Here is a 16,648-nt window from a genome sequence, read left to right on the forward strand (position 1 = left end):
TTTTCAATCATTTGTGATCCCAACTTTTGGCCTCCACACATGATTGTTCACGAGTTCAAGCCTAAAAAGCGTAACCAGCCTGTCACCCTTTCTAGTCCCTTCAATACAGGGTACCATTTCTGCCCCAAAAAACTAGCTTCATCTTCTGGCCAAATCTTTATTCAAAATCAGAATGTTAGAGGTCTCATTTCAAAGCTGAAAAATCTTTTCATGGCCAGTACTTCCTTCGATTCGGATATAATAGAATTTTCAGAAACATGCTTAAACTCAACCATATCTGATTTTGAGGTTTTATTGAATAACTTTATTTTGTATAGAAATGATCGGCCGACTCTAGGTGATAGGGTGTTAATTGCTGTAAAAGCCACTCTCCAGTCAGAACTTTTCTGTTTTAGTACGGCTACTGACGCTGAGATTCTTCTTTGCTGAATCAGCTTATTTATGCAACCGATTAGTCTTTCTTATATGACTCGGTTGATAATTAATTAATTAATTAATTAATGACTCGGTTGCCATTAATTTTTTTATATAACCCTAAACTCACTCTTAGATGTGTGCATTCCTAAGTCAATTCCTTCGCCTACTTTTTCAAAACCACCCTGGTTACTCCCAGATTATCACATCTAAAAAGTGTAAAATCTAAATATTTTAAAAAGTTTAAAAAGTCTGGTTCGTGTACAGACTTGGCTAAATATTCCATAGCCAAGTCGACCTTCTTAATTCGAACTTCTTAATTCTCAATGCTATGAGAATTATCTAACTCGTCGTAAAAGGCAATTTGCCCAAAATCCGAGACAGTTTTATAATTTTGTAAGCATGTAGCGTAAATCTTCAAGTTTGCTATCTTCTTTTTCTCTTGGGATGGATAAAGCTAACAATGACACTGATTCTGCTAACCTCTTTGCTAATTTTTTCCAATCAGTCTGTCATAATATTAATTCTTACCCTTATACTATTTCTTTCGCTAGTTCTATACCTCCTCCCATTATTTCACACTCCTCTCTCCTATTAAATTAAAAACTCTTTAAAGTCTTCTTACTCTCCTGGGCCGGACAATTTTCCTAGTTGTCTACTCAAGGAGTGTAGTTCTTCCCTTCTTTATCCATTGCTAAAGCTTTTTAATCTTTCCCTTGAAATTTCTGTCTTTCCATCTCTTTGGAAAGAGTCTTATATTATTCCTCTTCCCCTGCTCAACATGGATTCGTTAAGAGTCGGTCAACTACAAACAACCTGCTTGAGTTTACTTCCTTGGAAAATTATGCGCCGTGTACTCATGTATGCGGACGATGTCAAACTTTTTCTATCATACACTAATCCCCTACATCATTCTCGTCTTTAAGATGACAATCGACAATATCCCTTTGCAACGTATACTAACAGTTAAGGATCTAGGCGTTATTTTTGATTTTAAGCTCTGTTTCAATTTTCACATAAATACCATTGTTAATGATGCAAAAGGTGTACTTGAATTTATTAAACGATGGTCTAAAGAGTTAAACGATCCTTTTATAACAAAACGTCTGTAAATCTCTCTTGTTCGCCCTATCATTGAATATTGCTTTTGCATCTGGTGTCCACAGTATAACAATAGCCAGGATCGTATTGAATCTGTTCAGAAGCAATTTCTGTTTTTTGCCTTACGAGGTTTAAATTGGAACCCTAACCTTCGGTTGCCATCCTACTCCAGCAGACTGCTTCTTCTCAACCTTCCGTCGTTAACCAACCGTAGGACAATTCCCGGTGTTGTCCTTCTACATAAGTTGATTATTGGTGACATAGATTCTCCTTTTCTGCTAGGGCGTCTTTAATTCTCTGTTCCGGCTAGACCAACCAGAAATTACCGCCCGAAATATCCTATCTACGTGCACAATAGACTACGCTATGCACAATCTTTTTCGCGTGCTATGTAAAAATTATAATAGTTTGCATCACGTTTTCTCTACCGAACTTTCCCTACCCCTAATAAAATCATTGCTTTCAGGATACCTTCGGGAAGTCGCTGACCATTCCCAGCTATGAGCAGGGGCATAGCTTGCCGGACAGGCTGAAAAAATTTTCCCCCACCGGGTCGGTGATTTCCGACATATTATGGCGACTTGGCAGCTCATATTTCGGATTCAGCAGAGCAATAAGTTTCCGAAATCTTTGGTCGTCCAACATATTAAATGGAAACATTTGGCATAATATTTGTGAAACATTTGGCATAATATTGAGTCTATATATTGCCTTTGTTTTGGCGTAAGCTCTCGAGCACCAAATAGAGTTTTGATTGTCGGTTGACGACACATAAGCTCTTGCTCTGCACAAATTCTTCCTCCTTGTTTTCCGGATCATTTTCTTTATTTGCATTGATTTCAATCATTTCAAACGCAGGACTGCTGTTGCAGCTTAATTTGCTTTCTAATAAATATGCGCATGTGCGAATGTACGTACCTTTTTTGGCACAACACATGTTGGATCCTTGCGAATAATGTGTTTATGCAAACTACTTGTTGAAGTCTTATAGAAGTTCTTTTCCTTGCAAATGTTGGATTTTGCAAATTTGTCGTAGACAGCCTTATATAGGGACCAAATTTCATACGTTTTTTTATTTATTTTTATTTAAGGTAAAAACGTACGCACAAATTTATACGGTTTTTGTAAGTGTTGCAAGTTCAAAATAACAGCAAAGTACACATCAGCTTCATAGTTCTTAGCTTTGTAACCAGTACGAATGTAACAGCCTGAATAGAGGCCTGTGATACAGTACTCAGCTCTTCGTCGAGTACGAAAGGAACAATCTGAGTACGGGCCTGTGACACAGTACTCAGCTCTTCGAAGAGTATGAAATTAATAGCCTGAGTACAGAGTACAGACTGCAAGTTTTTGATTAAACAGCAACCATAACAAGTAAGAGGTTCTAGTCGGGAGCTCCCGACTAGGGGATACCCTGAACCCTCTTCTTCCAACATCAAATGCATATATATATTCTCTTTTAGAAGCTATATGTCAAGTTTGGTGACTCTAGCTCTTATTATTTACCAAAACTTCAAGTCTCTAGCTCTTATAGGTTCTGAGATCCTTGCGTTTATACGTACGGTCAGACGGACAGACGGCCATGGCTAGATCGTCTCGGCTATTGGTGCTGATCAAGAATACATATACTTTATGGGGTCGGAGATGCTTCCTTCTGCCTGTTACATACATTTGGCTTTCGCACAAATACAATATACCCTTATACCCATTTTTAATGGGTTCAGGGTATAAAAATGGTTATTTGTGTATATTGCGACATCTTAATTTTAAGGATTAGGATTGTAAAATATTAATCATAATTTTCATAACGTGTGCAATGTGTTTTCAGATTTTTTTTGTCAGTTTATTGACAGAATCATAATTTTCCTAAATAAATGAGTATACGTCACAAGCAAAAAATAACTTATTTGTAGTTTGTTTTAGCTTCACAAGAGCACTTTCTTGCGACAGCTGTGCAACTTTGCATGTCTTATGAAAAACAACAACGCTACCCGCTTCACTTCTAAAAGTATAAACAAATTTATTTGAGATGTCTTTTACACTTTTCGCAAAACCCACCACTTTTGGTGAAAAGCGCGGGACAAATAGGCTATTTTTGAGATTTATGGTTCACACCACTAGACTAAAAGGGGTGAACTTACATATTTTCTAATGTATCCATAACATATATTTTAAAGCGTTTAGTTCATGTCGCTTGCATCTGGTCTAAAATCGCGAGTAAGGGAGTAAGATATACAAATGATATCTATTTATTCGCTTATACTACAGGAAACTGCTTGGCGCACTCTCTTCCATATGATTTGTGATATAGAACGGCAACGGTGTTTATTTTTATCTCGCTCGCACTTACTCTCAGTGCGCTCTCATGTTTAGGGATCGTGTGTGTGTATGTTTCCGACAAGCAAAAATGCGCACAAATCAAATGTTTTTCAAATGCCGCAGTCATTTCTACTCTTTTGAAGGCACGAGTAATATGAAATAGAGAACGGCTTTGCCACGTCTATGCGAAATTCTTACATTTTAGCTCGATATCGTTGGTAAGGCTACCTAAGCGTTGGCATGTGTGAATTTAAAATATTTTGGACTCGCTATTCACGCATACTTGCATATTTTTTATATGAATAGAAGCAGTTATGCTCTTGTGTGCTTGTTGCTTGCTTGCCTGCCTGCCCCCGATGCAAATTTGACAAGATTTTGAGATTTCTGATTTTTGACCTCTACACACAGACACACACACACACACATACACACACAAATGTGTATGAATGGGAGCTCCCGACTAGAACCTCTTACTTGTTTTATTTTTTTTTTTTGCTGGTGTGACTGTTGAGTAGAGTCGACAGCAAGTAATGCGGTCAGTTGCGAGTTCGAAAACTGCCAAGGGAACTTTTTTGTATACCCTGAACCCACTAAAAATGGCCGTCTGTCTGTCCGCCCCTCCGTCCGTATGTATGAACGCAAGGATATCAGAACCTATAAGAGCTAGACACTTGAAATTTTAGATGTAGGTGCTCCTAGCTTAGCTCCCGCGCAGATCGAGTTTGTTTCCGATAATCAATAACTTACTCCGTTTCCAAGCAATCGATAAAAATATATCCTGTTTTTTGGGCAATTTTGGTTAATAATACGAGCTATAGTCACCAAACTTGACATATAGCTTCTAAAATAGAATATATATATGCATTTGATGTTGGAAGAAGAGGGTTCAGGGTATCCCCTAGTCGGGAGCTCCCGACTAGAACCTCTTACTTGTTTTCATACATACATATGTTAGACATACATATATAGAACTATATATGTTGGAATATGCCTTTAAGCTTCATGGTATCGGCTCAATGCTCTAGTTGCGACGCTTCTCAGACTGATGGCCTACACAGAGCGCAAGGTCAGCGTTACCGCTTCCGCTTGGTTATATTTGGCTTTGTAGATAAAAACAAGTCCCAATAAATATACTTCTCCGGCGGTGCTAGTTAACGTACACCCAAGCGACAACCAGAAGACATCCAATTTCATAACTGGCGCCCAACTAATAGAATCGGAACCCACATCAGCAGCTATATCAGATGCCCCATAAAATCATATAACATTGCCAAAAAATAAGCAAAAGTGATTGTGAAAACTTTTTTATTTACAGTAAACTCGTATAAAATGCGATAGCAGTCTTAAACTTCACAAATGATAGGGAACATATCATGTGAAACATTTATTTTGAATGATGATATTTCACGAGGGGTGGAGAAATTAGTTAGTTGGAGAAATGGTTAGTGCCTATATTTCCGTTTGCTCCATTTTAAACGTCTTTTAATGCATCTGGAATAGCTAGATAGGCCCAAAAACGATTTGAGGCCGAACAACGTAGGTGGTGGTTGGATATTCGATATTACTTGGATCTTGTCTGGCGATGTTGTTATACAACCCCTAGACACTACAAATTCTAGGGAATTGATAGGATCTTGGGCATGTAGTGCGAGCACTAAATACTAGACATCGATGCTAGGCAAGTGTATTTATTTTCGCACTGGTCTTTCACTCCCAAATTCTCATTTTCCTTGGACAACGGAATCATGTCAATGTCCCCAAAATAATATATATATATATATATATACGATCTGCTTAATTTTTCATTTTTATGTCCATTCTTACCCGCCAAATATAATAATATAAGATTGCAATATATTTTATTTATTAAATAAATAATTAGAAGCATATAAAACTACACGTTTTCAGTCTTTCGAAAAACTCTTTATGAACCTACTTATGTGCATGAAGAGAACTTAAAGATTCAAAATATAGACTTAAAATACGTATAGGACAAGATATATTCTTCAATTGTTTAAAATATAAGAGCAGATATTTAACATTCGCTTACACATATTATTTATTTTCATACATATATATGTTAGACATGCATATATAGAACTATATATATTGGAATATGCCTTTAAGCTTCATGGTATCGGCTTATGAGCTATTTATAATATTTAATAACTCAATGTGCTTCTTTACTTCCTAATGCAATACTTAAAACGTGTGAGCAAAAACAAAAAGCCATGAAAACAAATTAAATTGCATTACCGCACTAAAATAATTCAATATATATTAAATGTATGTTGAATATTATATACGTGTTTCAACCATTGTTAAAAAATTGAATATTATACTCTTGGTGTTAATACTAACGGAAAGCAAATTGTAGGTAAAGCTACGCTAGCAGGTTTTATTTTAATTGTTGAAAGATCAACACTATTTATATTGTATGTTTTTATTATATTGGCTAACAAAACAAATCCAAATCCACGCACCAAATTTTGTCCAATGCATGTGCGCTTTCCAATACTGAAAGGCAAAAAATGGGGAATATTCTTTTTTAGCTGCAATTTTTTTGGCTTATAGTTTTCTCTCATATTTTGTTTATTTAACTTGCTTGGTATATATTGATGTTCAGCAGAAGAATTGTGTATTCTTGCATCTTTTTCAAACTCAATACCTGAATCAGACTCTTCGGAGCATCTCCTTTTGCCATAACATTTTTGTGGCATTGACACACTACTAGTCACTTCTTCTAAAAATCTTTCTGGTTGAAATCTATCAGGATCCTTCCAGTACTTCTGGCTCATGTTGAGCACATAATTATTTATAAAAACAATACTGCCGCTAGTAATGTCATAACCTGATATCGATGTATCCTCTGTGGCTACATGGGGAACAATGGGTGACGATGAGTATCGTAAGACTTCCAATATAGTAGCCATGGTATAAGGCATTTTATCCATATCATGTAAGGTAATAGTTCGTTGACTGCTTTCGGATACACAATCGATTTCGCATTGAATTTTTTTTCCAATAACAGGATCCTTGGCTACGTAAGCAAGAGCTAGCATAACTAAGTTTCCAACAGCTGAGTGACCACCTATAAAATCTTCTAGCATAAAAATAATTGTATTACGTGACACATTTTTATTTTCTATAAGACTCTTCAGGAGCGCATCTGTAAAATCAATGTCAGGTTCATCTATATCGATATGCAACTCTCTTTCATTAATTACCCGCTCCAAAATAAATTTGCGAATAGTGGCAGACCAATGGCATATTTTTTGCGTGTGATTAATGTAAATAGGCAAAAGCCAAGGTAAAAAATCTAATGGATGTCCTTGATTAATTTCCCAAAAAATTTCATCGAAATACAGAACAACTTGTTGAAATTCTTTGTCTTCATAATCGAACCGCATTGAGCACATATATTGACTAAACATATTTGCGCATGCTTTAAGAATAAGAGGTTTCAAATCAAGGGGCTTGCCAGGCTTAATGGCGTTTTGTAAATTTTGCATTAAATTATCAATTTCATTGCAACCGATACGAGACATTTTTGCGAAATATGATGATGTTTCTCGAGGAGAGCAGTGTCGTCGGGCCAAGTTTCGACGTTTCTGTTGTAACAATGACCAGTCGCAAAGGGCAAGAGCTGTAAAATAGAAAGATATATGACTATTTTGAAGCAAATAAGAATAAAAATGGTTATTTGTGTATATTGCGACATCTTAATTTTAAGGATTAGGATTGTAAAATCATAATTATAATTTTCATAATGTTTTCAAATTTTTTATGTCAGTTTATTGACAGTATCATAATTTTCCTAAATAAATGAGTATACATCACAAGCAAAAAATAACATATTTGTAGTTTGTTTTAGCTTCACAAGAGCACTTGCGACAGCTGTGCAACTTTGCATGACTTATGAAAAACAACAACGCTACCCGCTTCACTTCTAAAAGTATAAACACATTTATTTGAGATGTCTTTTACACTTTTCGCAAAACCCACCACTTTTGGTGAAAAACGCGGGACAAAAAGGCTATTTTTCAGATTTATGGTTCACACCACTAGACTAAAAGGGGTGAAACACGTTTGGGCTTTAAATTCAAGAGTTGGCAAACTTACATATTTTGTAATGTATCCATGACATATATTTTAAAGCGTTTAGTTCATGTAGATATAAGTTTTCCACGAGCGGGAAATGGGTCTAAAATTGTATAATATTTTAAGTAAAAAACATGGACATCCGGGAAACACCAGTAAATAAATAGGAATTCGAAACATAGTGACGTCACCTAGCCCTTACATACAATCACTAACCAAAGAACATGTAGACTGGACATCTCATAGAGGGAAATTGGGCCCAAAAATATCGCTTGCATCTGGTCCAAAATCGCGAGTAAGGGAGTAAGATATACATATGATATCTTTTTATTCGCTAATACTACTGGAACTGCTTGGCGCACTCTCTTCCTTATCATTTGTGAGATAGAACGGTAGATCGATAGAACGCTGTTTATTCTTATCTCGCTCGCACTTACTCTAAGTGCTCTCTCATGTTTAGGGATCGTGTAAATGTGTGTGTGTATGTTTCCGACAAGCATAAATGCGCACAAATTAAATTTTTTTCAAATGCCGCAGTCATTTCTACCCTACGAGTAATATGAAATAGAGAACAGGTTTGCCACGTCTATGCGAAATTATTACATTTTAGCTCGTTATCGTTGGTAAGGGTACCTAAGCGTTGGCATGTGTGAATTTAAAATATTTTGGACTCGCTATTCACGCATACTTGCAGTTTTTGTATATGAATAGAAGCAGTTATGCTCTTGTGTGCTTGTTGCTTGCTTGCCAGTCTGTCCCCGATGCAAGATTGAGATGTCTGATTTTCGACCTCTACACACAGACACACACACAAATGTGTATGAATGGGCGCAAAAGGAAATTTAATTATTGGCACTCGTCTGACGCGAGCGCTTCTTTTTTTTGATTTTGGATTTCAATTGATAAATGAATGTTGACCCCTTATTTCCCGTAGCAGTCCGTTGGACCGAAAGGGTAAACTTTTAACAAGCACCTGCACCTGCAAATGTACATAGGTAAAGTGACAGATCACTTATGTATGTAAATCATTTTAAGACCAACTGAAATTAGATCAAAAATTAAAATCTGTAAATATACAAACATCGATTATATATATAATTATTATATATATATATATATAATATATATATATATATATATCATTCATCATAATGACATTATATATTTATAATTCATTATTTCAAAACCAAAATCTGATCTTCGAATACCAAAGTAGTCCTCTAGAGCAAACCCCAAACCAAAATATATTGGACACCAACCTGTGACAGCCTCAATAGTAGGCGCAGTTAGCAGAGCATTACAAGTGGTCGCATAACACGATATTGAATTTTGATGCGATAATTGCTAGGTTAGACTGCACTTACGCCGATAAGACTTCGCTACACGTCCCCCGACAAGGATTAGCGCAGTAAGCTAACGTGACCGTAGCCTGATGTAGTCCTTCGCGACTACTATAGAATTTTTAACAAGTAAGAGGTTCTAGTCGGGAGCTTCCGACTAGGGAATACCCTGAACTCTCTTATTCCAACACCAAATAAATTTAAAAAAGTTCCCTTGGCACGGTTCGAACTCGCCACTGGCCGAATTACTTGCTGTCGACTCTACTCAACAGCCACACCAGCAAGAAAACAAAAAAGAGGTTCTAGTCGGGAGCTCCCGACTAGGGGATACCCTAAACCATCTTCTTCCAACATCAAATGCATATATATATTCTATTTTAGAAGCTATATGTCAAGTTTGGTGACTATAGCTCTTATTATTAACCAAAATTGCCCAAAAAACAGGATATATTTTTATCGATTGCTTGGAAACGGAGTAAGTTATTGATTATCGGAAACAAACTCGATCTGCGCGGGAGCTAAGCTAGGAGCACCTACATCTAAAATTTCAAGTCTCTAGCTCTTGTAGGTTCTGAGATCCTTGCGTTCATACATACCGGCGGACAACGGACGGACGGACAGACAGACGGACATGGCTAGATCGACTCGGCTATTGATGCTGATCAAGAATATATATACTTTGTGGGGTCGGAGATGCTTCCTTCTGCCTGTTACATACCTTTGGATTTTGCACAAATACAATATAACCTTTTTACCCATTTTCAATGGGTATAAAAAAAATGCAATTACCATGCTATTAGAATGCGAAGCAGACGCGCATGAATGTGTGTGTGTACATGTATACAGAAATTATTAAAGCTGCTGCCCCATTTAATTGCCCAGTTGCATATAACTTTGGTGTTTCTTAACCGATCTATTTATGAAATTTTCTACAGTATATCTTATTCTACCATAGAATATTTGTGTATTATGAAAAAGTCAATTGCATTTAAATTGTGGTTTAAATTGGTTGGCAACAAAAGTTGGGTTATTAACTTGAATTATAGCTCTGGGATAGTAGCGGGGAGGTGGCAATAGGTATGAAATGAAAGATACTTCAAATATCTAAAATATTCTAGAAGCAACATATCATGTTTGGTGGCTCTAGCTCTTATTATTTACCCAATTTGCTCAAAACACTGGGTGTCGATATCGATTCTTCTCGATTGCTTGGAAACAGAGTAAGTTATCGAATATCGGAAACAAACTCGATCTGCGCATCGACTAGGAGCACATACATCTAAATTTTCAAGTCTCTAGCTCTTATAGGTCTTGAGATCCTTGCGTTCATACATACATACGAACAGACAGACGGACGGTCTGTTGATGCTGATCAAGAATATACTTACTTTACCTTATCGGGTCGGAGATGCTTCCTTCTGCCTGTTACATACATTTGCAGTTTGCACAAATACAATATTCCCTTTTTACCCATTTTCAATGGGTTCATGGTATTAAAATGTACAAGATTGCCTATAAAGCCGGTATAAACTTGAAAAATTACACCAATGCAAGATATGAACAGTTTCCCAAAATAAAAACATAGAATAACGCCGATAGTTTCATATGGTGTCTAAATTTTGAACTTAGACGTTTTTTTCATATTATTAAAAAACAGTTCTTGTATTGACAAGTTTTTGAAATAATCAATTGTACAACACATCGCATCGTAAATGATAGCTGGTATAACAGTCCCCATTATGAAAATGGTGAGCTTATTTCCAGAGGCGACCGTTTTACTATATTGCGATAACGAAGTGTTTTTCAACTGTGAAAGCATTACTTCATTGTTAAGAAAATAACAATTTGCCAAAAATATGGTCACTGCTACCTAATAACATTTTCATAGACTAGTGAAAGATTAACAAAAAATTCTTATCTACAGCCGCATGTGCACATTATATACCTTGCTAGCCATAACAATAACAATTTGAACTCAAAGGTATGGGATCAACGAAACTATGTAAAGCCTTCAAGTAACCTAACCGATTTATAAGATACATCGCACATGCTATTAGACATAAATATTCAGCATATTCAAAGCTAAGACTTTTAAGGTATGGCATTAAATGCTGTAGCAGCTACCCCACTTGTTGCAGATTTTGAAAAAGGAGATTAATTTTGCAATTATATGTTATATAAAGCAAAAAGCACTTCCGACTTTAGTAAGATAAGCTATTCTTGATCAGGATGACGAGTTGAATCGATCCATCCGACGGTCTGTTCGTCCGACCTGTTATCTGTTTGTTTGTCCTTCTGTTTCAGCGCGTCCACTTCGGAAACTAAAAATGCTAAAACCTAAAATATATACTTTTCAATACAACAACAAGTTTGACATTTGAAAGCATTTTTGTCTAAATCTTGTCCCTTTGAAGAAAAGTTGTTAATTTTTCCATAATTTCTGTATTATCATAATTGCCTTAATTAGGCATCGTTTACGCAGCTAGCCTGTCAGTGATACGAGGGGAATAAGGTGTAACTTCGTCAGTCATTTGACTCTACCAGTGCTAACAATTATCATAGTAAGGCGAAAGAACACAATCCGATCAAAATAACCCCAATCTATGATAAAAAAGAATTGTGCTGAAAGGGTTTTTGTTCTCTACTGCCGGCTTTTTAGTTCAAGAAATGACCTCCTGCGACACTTAAGCTATTTTGCAGTGAAATCATCGAATAAAAGAACAATATAGTCCGGTCAATGCTCTAGTTGCGACGCTTCTCAGACTGATGGCCTACACAGAGCGCAAGGTCAGCGTTACCGCTTCCGCTTGGTTATATTTGGCTTCGTAGTTAAAAACAAGTCCCAATAAATATATATATATATATATATATATGGTGATAGTCAACGTACACCCAAGCAACAACCAGAAGACATCCAATTTCATAACTGGCGCCCAACTAATAGAATCGGAACCCACATCAGCAGATATATCAGATATTGTCAAAAAAATGTATTTACAATATACTCGTATGCAATGCGGCAGCAGTGTTAAACTTCCGGCCATAAAATATTTTTATAAACGGATCTTACAATGGATGTGCTTCAGGTGCGAGCCATTATTCATAGCGTATTAGTCGAACTGGCAGCGATTGAGGGCTTTGAGCTTAGACCATGTGGAAGCTTATCAAGTAATTGCGGTGGACCCTAACATTAGTTGCGAGGTTAAGCTAGATATAATAATATCCGTTAACTAATTTCATGGTGACCAGTATGAATATGTATACTGGATGCAGTGAGCCGTAGACGCATATGAAGTTTTAAAAGCATATTACGGTAGGAAAGGCTGTAAGCATTTTTGATCGGGCAGGATAAATTAATATACACTGGCTCAAAACAGAAGCGCATGACTTGTCAAAGACGCTAGTGACTTAACGACGAGATAATGATGTTGTTAGGGGAAATTCCAGCAGTCGTTGATTGAACGTCACTTGGTTGGGAGGACTCTAAGACTCTTGATAGGTACAGAGGCGGGTTAAAACTACTTAAAGCCGGTAAAGCATGTTAAAAGCGTCACTTGAGTCGACTTCCCCTATTCCGCTAGTTCCATTCAAGATAAAAAAAATATTTAATTTACATCTTCTGAAAAGCTTCGACTTGCTAACGTGAATTGGGGTACCATTGAACCTTCGCGAAAATTCTATCAGCTATGGCGGAAAGACAGAAAAGTTACAATTTCATAGATGTGCTTATGCTATTTTCACGTCGAGGACATTCTTGTATTGCACACGAATCAGACTACCATCAAACTTTTTCTCGCGGAACGGGATCTCAAAAATCTTCATTTTCTGTAAACGGAGTGAAATACTAGTTCTGTCGTCTACCGTTTGGAAAGAGAGCTGCGGGAAGCATCAGATAATGTAGAGTATATTACCGCTGTGCTTAAGGCTTTGTCTGATGAGAGCACGCGAGTAGCGACAGAGAAGCGAACATTATAGGTGCTTCGTAAAAGAATTTTCGTCAAAAGAGCTACTCACCAACATATTGATTGGCGAAAATGCATTTAGCAAGCATAGTCTATAATGATTCAAATCGATTTTGACGAAACACAGCGGAATGTTTTGAGAGAATTTTAAGCATTTTGGCGTCAGACGTGGAAATGCTCAAGATTTAAAAAATCTCTTTGGTCTGATCACTGATGAGTCCGTATATGGTGCAATCCTGTCGCAAGAAGGTACGCAGTGAAAGATTGAAAGTTGGTTGAAAGTTTAAAACACGGAAGTTGCTTTCTAATAGTTCGATAATTTTTCAAAAAGTGATCTCTCGCTTATTGAAATATCGTAATATCAATTAAATGTATCAGAGTTACAGATGCATACTTATCGATAACTAAGTTAACAGCTGATTTGTTAGAATTTACATTCACAGTATTCCAGATTTTACATTCGGCCAACGTGACTACAGATCGACCATATATATTAACGTTCATCCATTGCTTACGCACATATTAACAACATAAATCTATCGTATTATTTTTGCACTGCAACGAAGGTTTAAGTTTTGCTGGGTCTAATAGACTTCGGAACGGCAATTGTGTTAACTTGCAATCCTCAATGTCTACCATTTATAACGATCGTTAGCAAGCATTCGATTGATCCTGTATGGGCCTCGGTAATTAGGTACAAACTATTCAACAACAGGTTCTTACTGTGGTATTCCGAATAACAACGTGTCTTCTGAGGGCTAATCTGAATTTTTTCAATCATCTCGCAGTAGGGGTTCAGACAATTTACCAAGCATCAGTGTCAGGACGCGATTGAGATGCTCGAGTTGACCATGAGCCTGCAGTGTGACCGTAGTTCCCTTAATGTGCTCAATCCCTCGTTCTTGTAGGAAATTAGTAAATTGAGGTCTTTAATTGAGAAACAGATCCGTTGTTTTAAAAATTCGAGATAATCCTCAATAAGGGGTAACGGGAAATTTTTTTTTCAATTTTCTTATTAAAATCATGATAGTCAACGCACATACGAAGTTCTCCTGACTTTATCTTGACTAAGATCAATGTCCGATTACTTTCTTTTCTAAGATATCCTCCACAATAACTACCTTCTACTTCTCATGGTTAGGAAGACGTCCTGGATCGTAATAAAATGGCGTAGTATCAGTCAGTTGAATTGTCATCTGATACTTTGGAGATGCTTTAAAATCAAATTCTTTACACAAATAATGAGTTCTTATTAACTCTGTGCAATTTTCTGCACTTGAACTGCATTATTGAGATCGATTTCTATACGCGCACAAAAATTACTAATCTTCTCTCCTTGGTTCCAATATTCGTTATTTATTTGATCAACTATTAGGCCATTTTGCTTGTGATTAATTAATTGATTAGAAAGAATAGTATTGCTTAGCTCACTACGCTGTGATTGGTTATAATTATATTTATTTGAATTAGATGATGATTTATTGGTGAGTAAAGACGCACAAACTAGGTTGGCGACTTCATGCTTTATTGAACTTAGTGTTGTATAATAATTTGCATTAATGTTTTTCTTATGAACTAATTGTTTTTCGATGATTTGGAGAACATCGGGTCGCAAAACAACTGGCAAAGGTAATAAATTTTCGTCTACGATATGTAACGAAACTGCATATGTCTTATTGACAATTTTTTCAAGACACTTAAGCCTTACACATATTGTAATTAGTCCTTATTCATGGTAATTACTTTTTTCTTATCAGAACAGATTGTGATATTAAAGATTTATGATTGAAGCTTACAGGACTACCTGTATCAAATAAACTGAAAACACTAATGTATTTTTGCCCACTAAACAGACTTCATATGTTGTGTTCTGCTTACTCGGGCGCTCGTTACATTGTACTGCAGCTACCACATCATTTTGCGTTTAGGAACTCGGACTTAAGCAATTAAAATATGCCACATCTGGGCTCTTCGGCTAACTCCCTGATGCTGATTGGCTACTGCACTCACTTTTCCTTAAGCTACGTACTCTCTCCGACTTGGCACGGATATAAACGATTTTCTTATCTTATCTTACAAGCCGTTCAATGAGCAGCCAAATAGCATGGATGCCGTTGTGTCTGTCCTTTACATCCACTATGAGTTTGACCACATGACTCATAGCCAAGTCTGCTTGCGCTGCTTTGCTACACATCACACAAAGTTTTGCCAATCACTTTCGATATTGCGAGCCTCCAACCTCTTCACACACTGCCAGACCGTTAACTTCTGTTTAAAAAACTTTAACCAGCTCTTGCTCTAATAGGTTCCAAGTTAATGGTGCCACATAAGTAATGTAAATCTTCCCTGAGCCACTTAAAAGGCGTTTAAGAGCTGCACTTAGTTGACTTATGTTAGCGTCTTCATTAAACTGCACGATCTGGCTGTCTAATATAGCAATTAATTCCAATTTTGATTCGCAAAGTATGGCTTCGTGTTTCATAATACATTATTTCGGGCAGACCCCACACCTGATTTATAAAACAACGAAATGGTTTCTTATTCTTCAACACAGCCTCGCGGTTCAATCTTCCAAAAAGTGATCGCTTGAATTATTGATACATTCATTCGGTTTGTATTGATATATTAATTACATTTAACCACTAACCGTGCAATGTATAGATACATACATCAAACAGCCAAAATAATCGAAACACGATTAATCGCTACGAGGGAACCCCAAAATGCTTGCGTTCATTTTCTTATGCCCAGAGAGACTGCTGATAAGAATGAAGCTGCATCTCGTTCAGCGCACAACGTCGCTGCGGCTGATGAGTTTTCTTAATATATGTGTGTTAGGCTTAAATCATAGTTCGCAAATTTCGGTACTCCCTTTCTGGTTGTCTGCAAAAAAACGGCAAAAGAGAACACCTGCATCTAGGTTTCTACGCACAAGACACTGGGTCCGACCAAAAACACTTTCCGTTCTTTTTTTTTCGCACATGTTATTCCACGATCACTAAACAGAAAAAAAAACTGCCAAAGTGTCTTTTGTGGATATGCATGTTTTTGTTATACCCTGAACCCATTAAAAATGGGTATAGGGGTATATTGTATTTGTGCAAAATCCAAATGTATGTAACAGGCAGAAGGAAGCATCTCCGACCCCATAAACTATATATATTCTTGATTAGCATCAATAGTCGAGTCAATCTAACCATGTCTGTCTGTCTGTCCGTCCGTCTGTCTGCCCGTCCGTCTGTCTGTCTGTCCTATCGTATGTATGAACGCAAGGATCTCAGAACCTACAAGAGCTAGAGACTTGAAATTTTAGATGTAGGTACTCCTAGTGCGCAGATCGAGTTTGTTTCGATAATCGATAAATTACTCCGTTTGCAAGCAATTGATAAAAATCGATATCGACATCCTGTT

General features: G+C 36.7%; 1 protein-coding gene across 4 annotated transcripts; it reads right to left on the bottom strand.

Moving 5' to 3' along the window:
• Window positions 1-5,775: 5,775 nt before the first annotated feature.
• On the bottom strand, window positions 5,776-14,550 carry LOC115760371 (cytochrome P450 307a1-like). Of its 4 annotated transcripts, none has more exons than XM_030701666.1 (4): window positions 13,961-14,550; window positions 13,632-13,909; window positions 13,290-13,473; window positions 5,776-7,480 (listed from the first exon to the last, which is right to left on the bottom strand). In XM_030701666.1, the coding sequence occupies exons 3-4, from the start codon at window positions 13,324-13,326 to the stop codon at window positions 6,171-6,173; spliced, it is 1,347 nt and encodes a 448-aa protein (XP_030557526.1). In that variant the 5' UTR covers window positions 13,327-13,473; window positions 13,632-13,909; window positions 13,961-14,550; the 3' UTR covers window positions 5,776-6,170. The 4 variants fall into 4 exon arrangements, with proteins under 4 accessions (XP_030557526.1, XP_030557524.1, XP_030557528.1 ...); XM_030701667.1 differs by having other exon boundaries at window positions 6,214-6,351; window positions 6,503-7,480; window positions 13,632-14,550; XM_030701664.1 differs by having other exon boundaries at window positions 13,632-14,550.
• Between the last annotated feature and the right edge of the window lie 2,098 nt (window positions 14,551-16,648).

The sequence above is a fragment of the Drosophila novamexicana genome, unplaced genomic scaffold (genome assembly GCF_003285875.2).
Source record: "Drosophila novamexicana strain 15010-1031.04,08,12 unplaced genomic scaffold, DnovRS2.1 tig00000434-arrow-pilon, whole genome shotgun sequence".
Lineage (NCBI taxonomy): Eukaryota > Metazoa > Arthropoda > Insecta > Diptera > Drosophilidae > Drosophila > Drosophila novamexicana.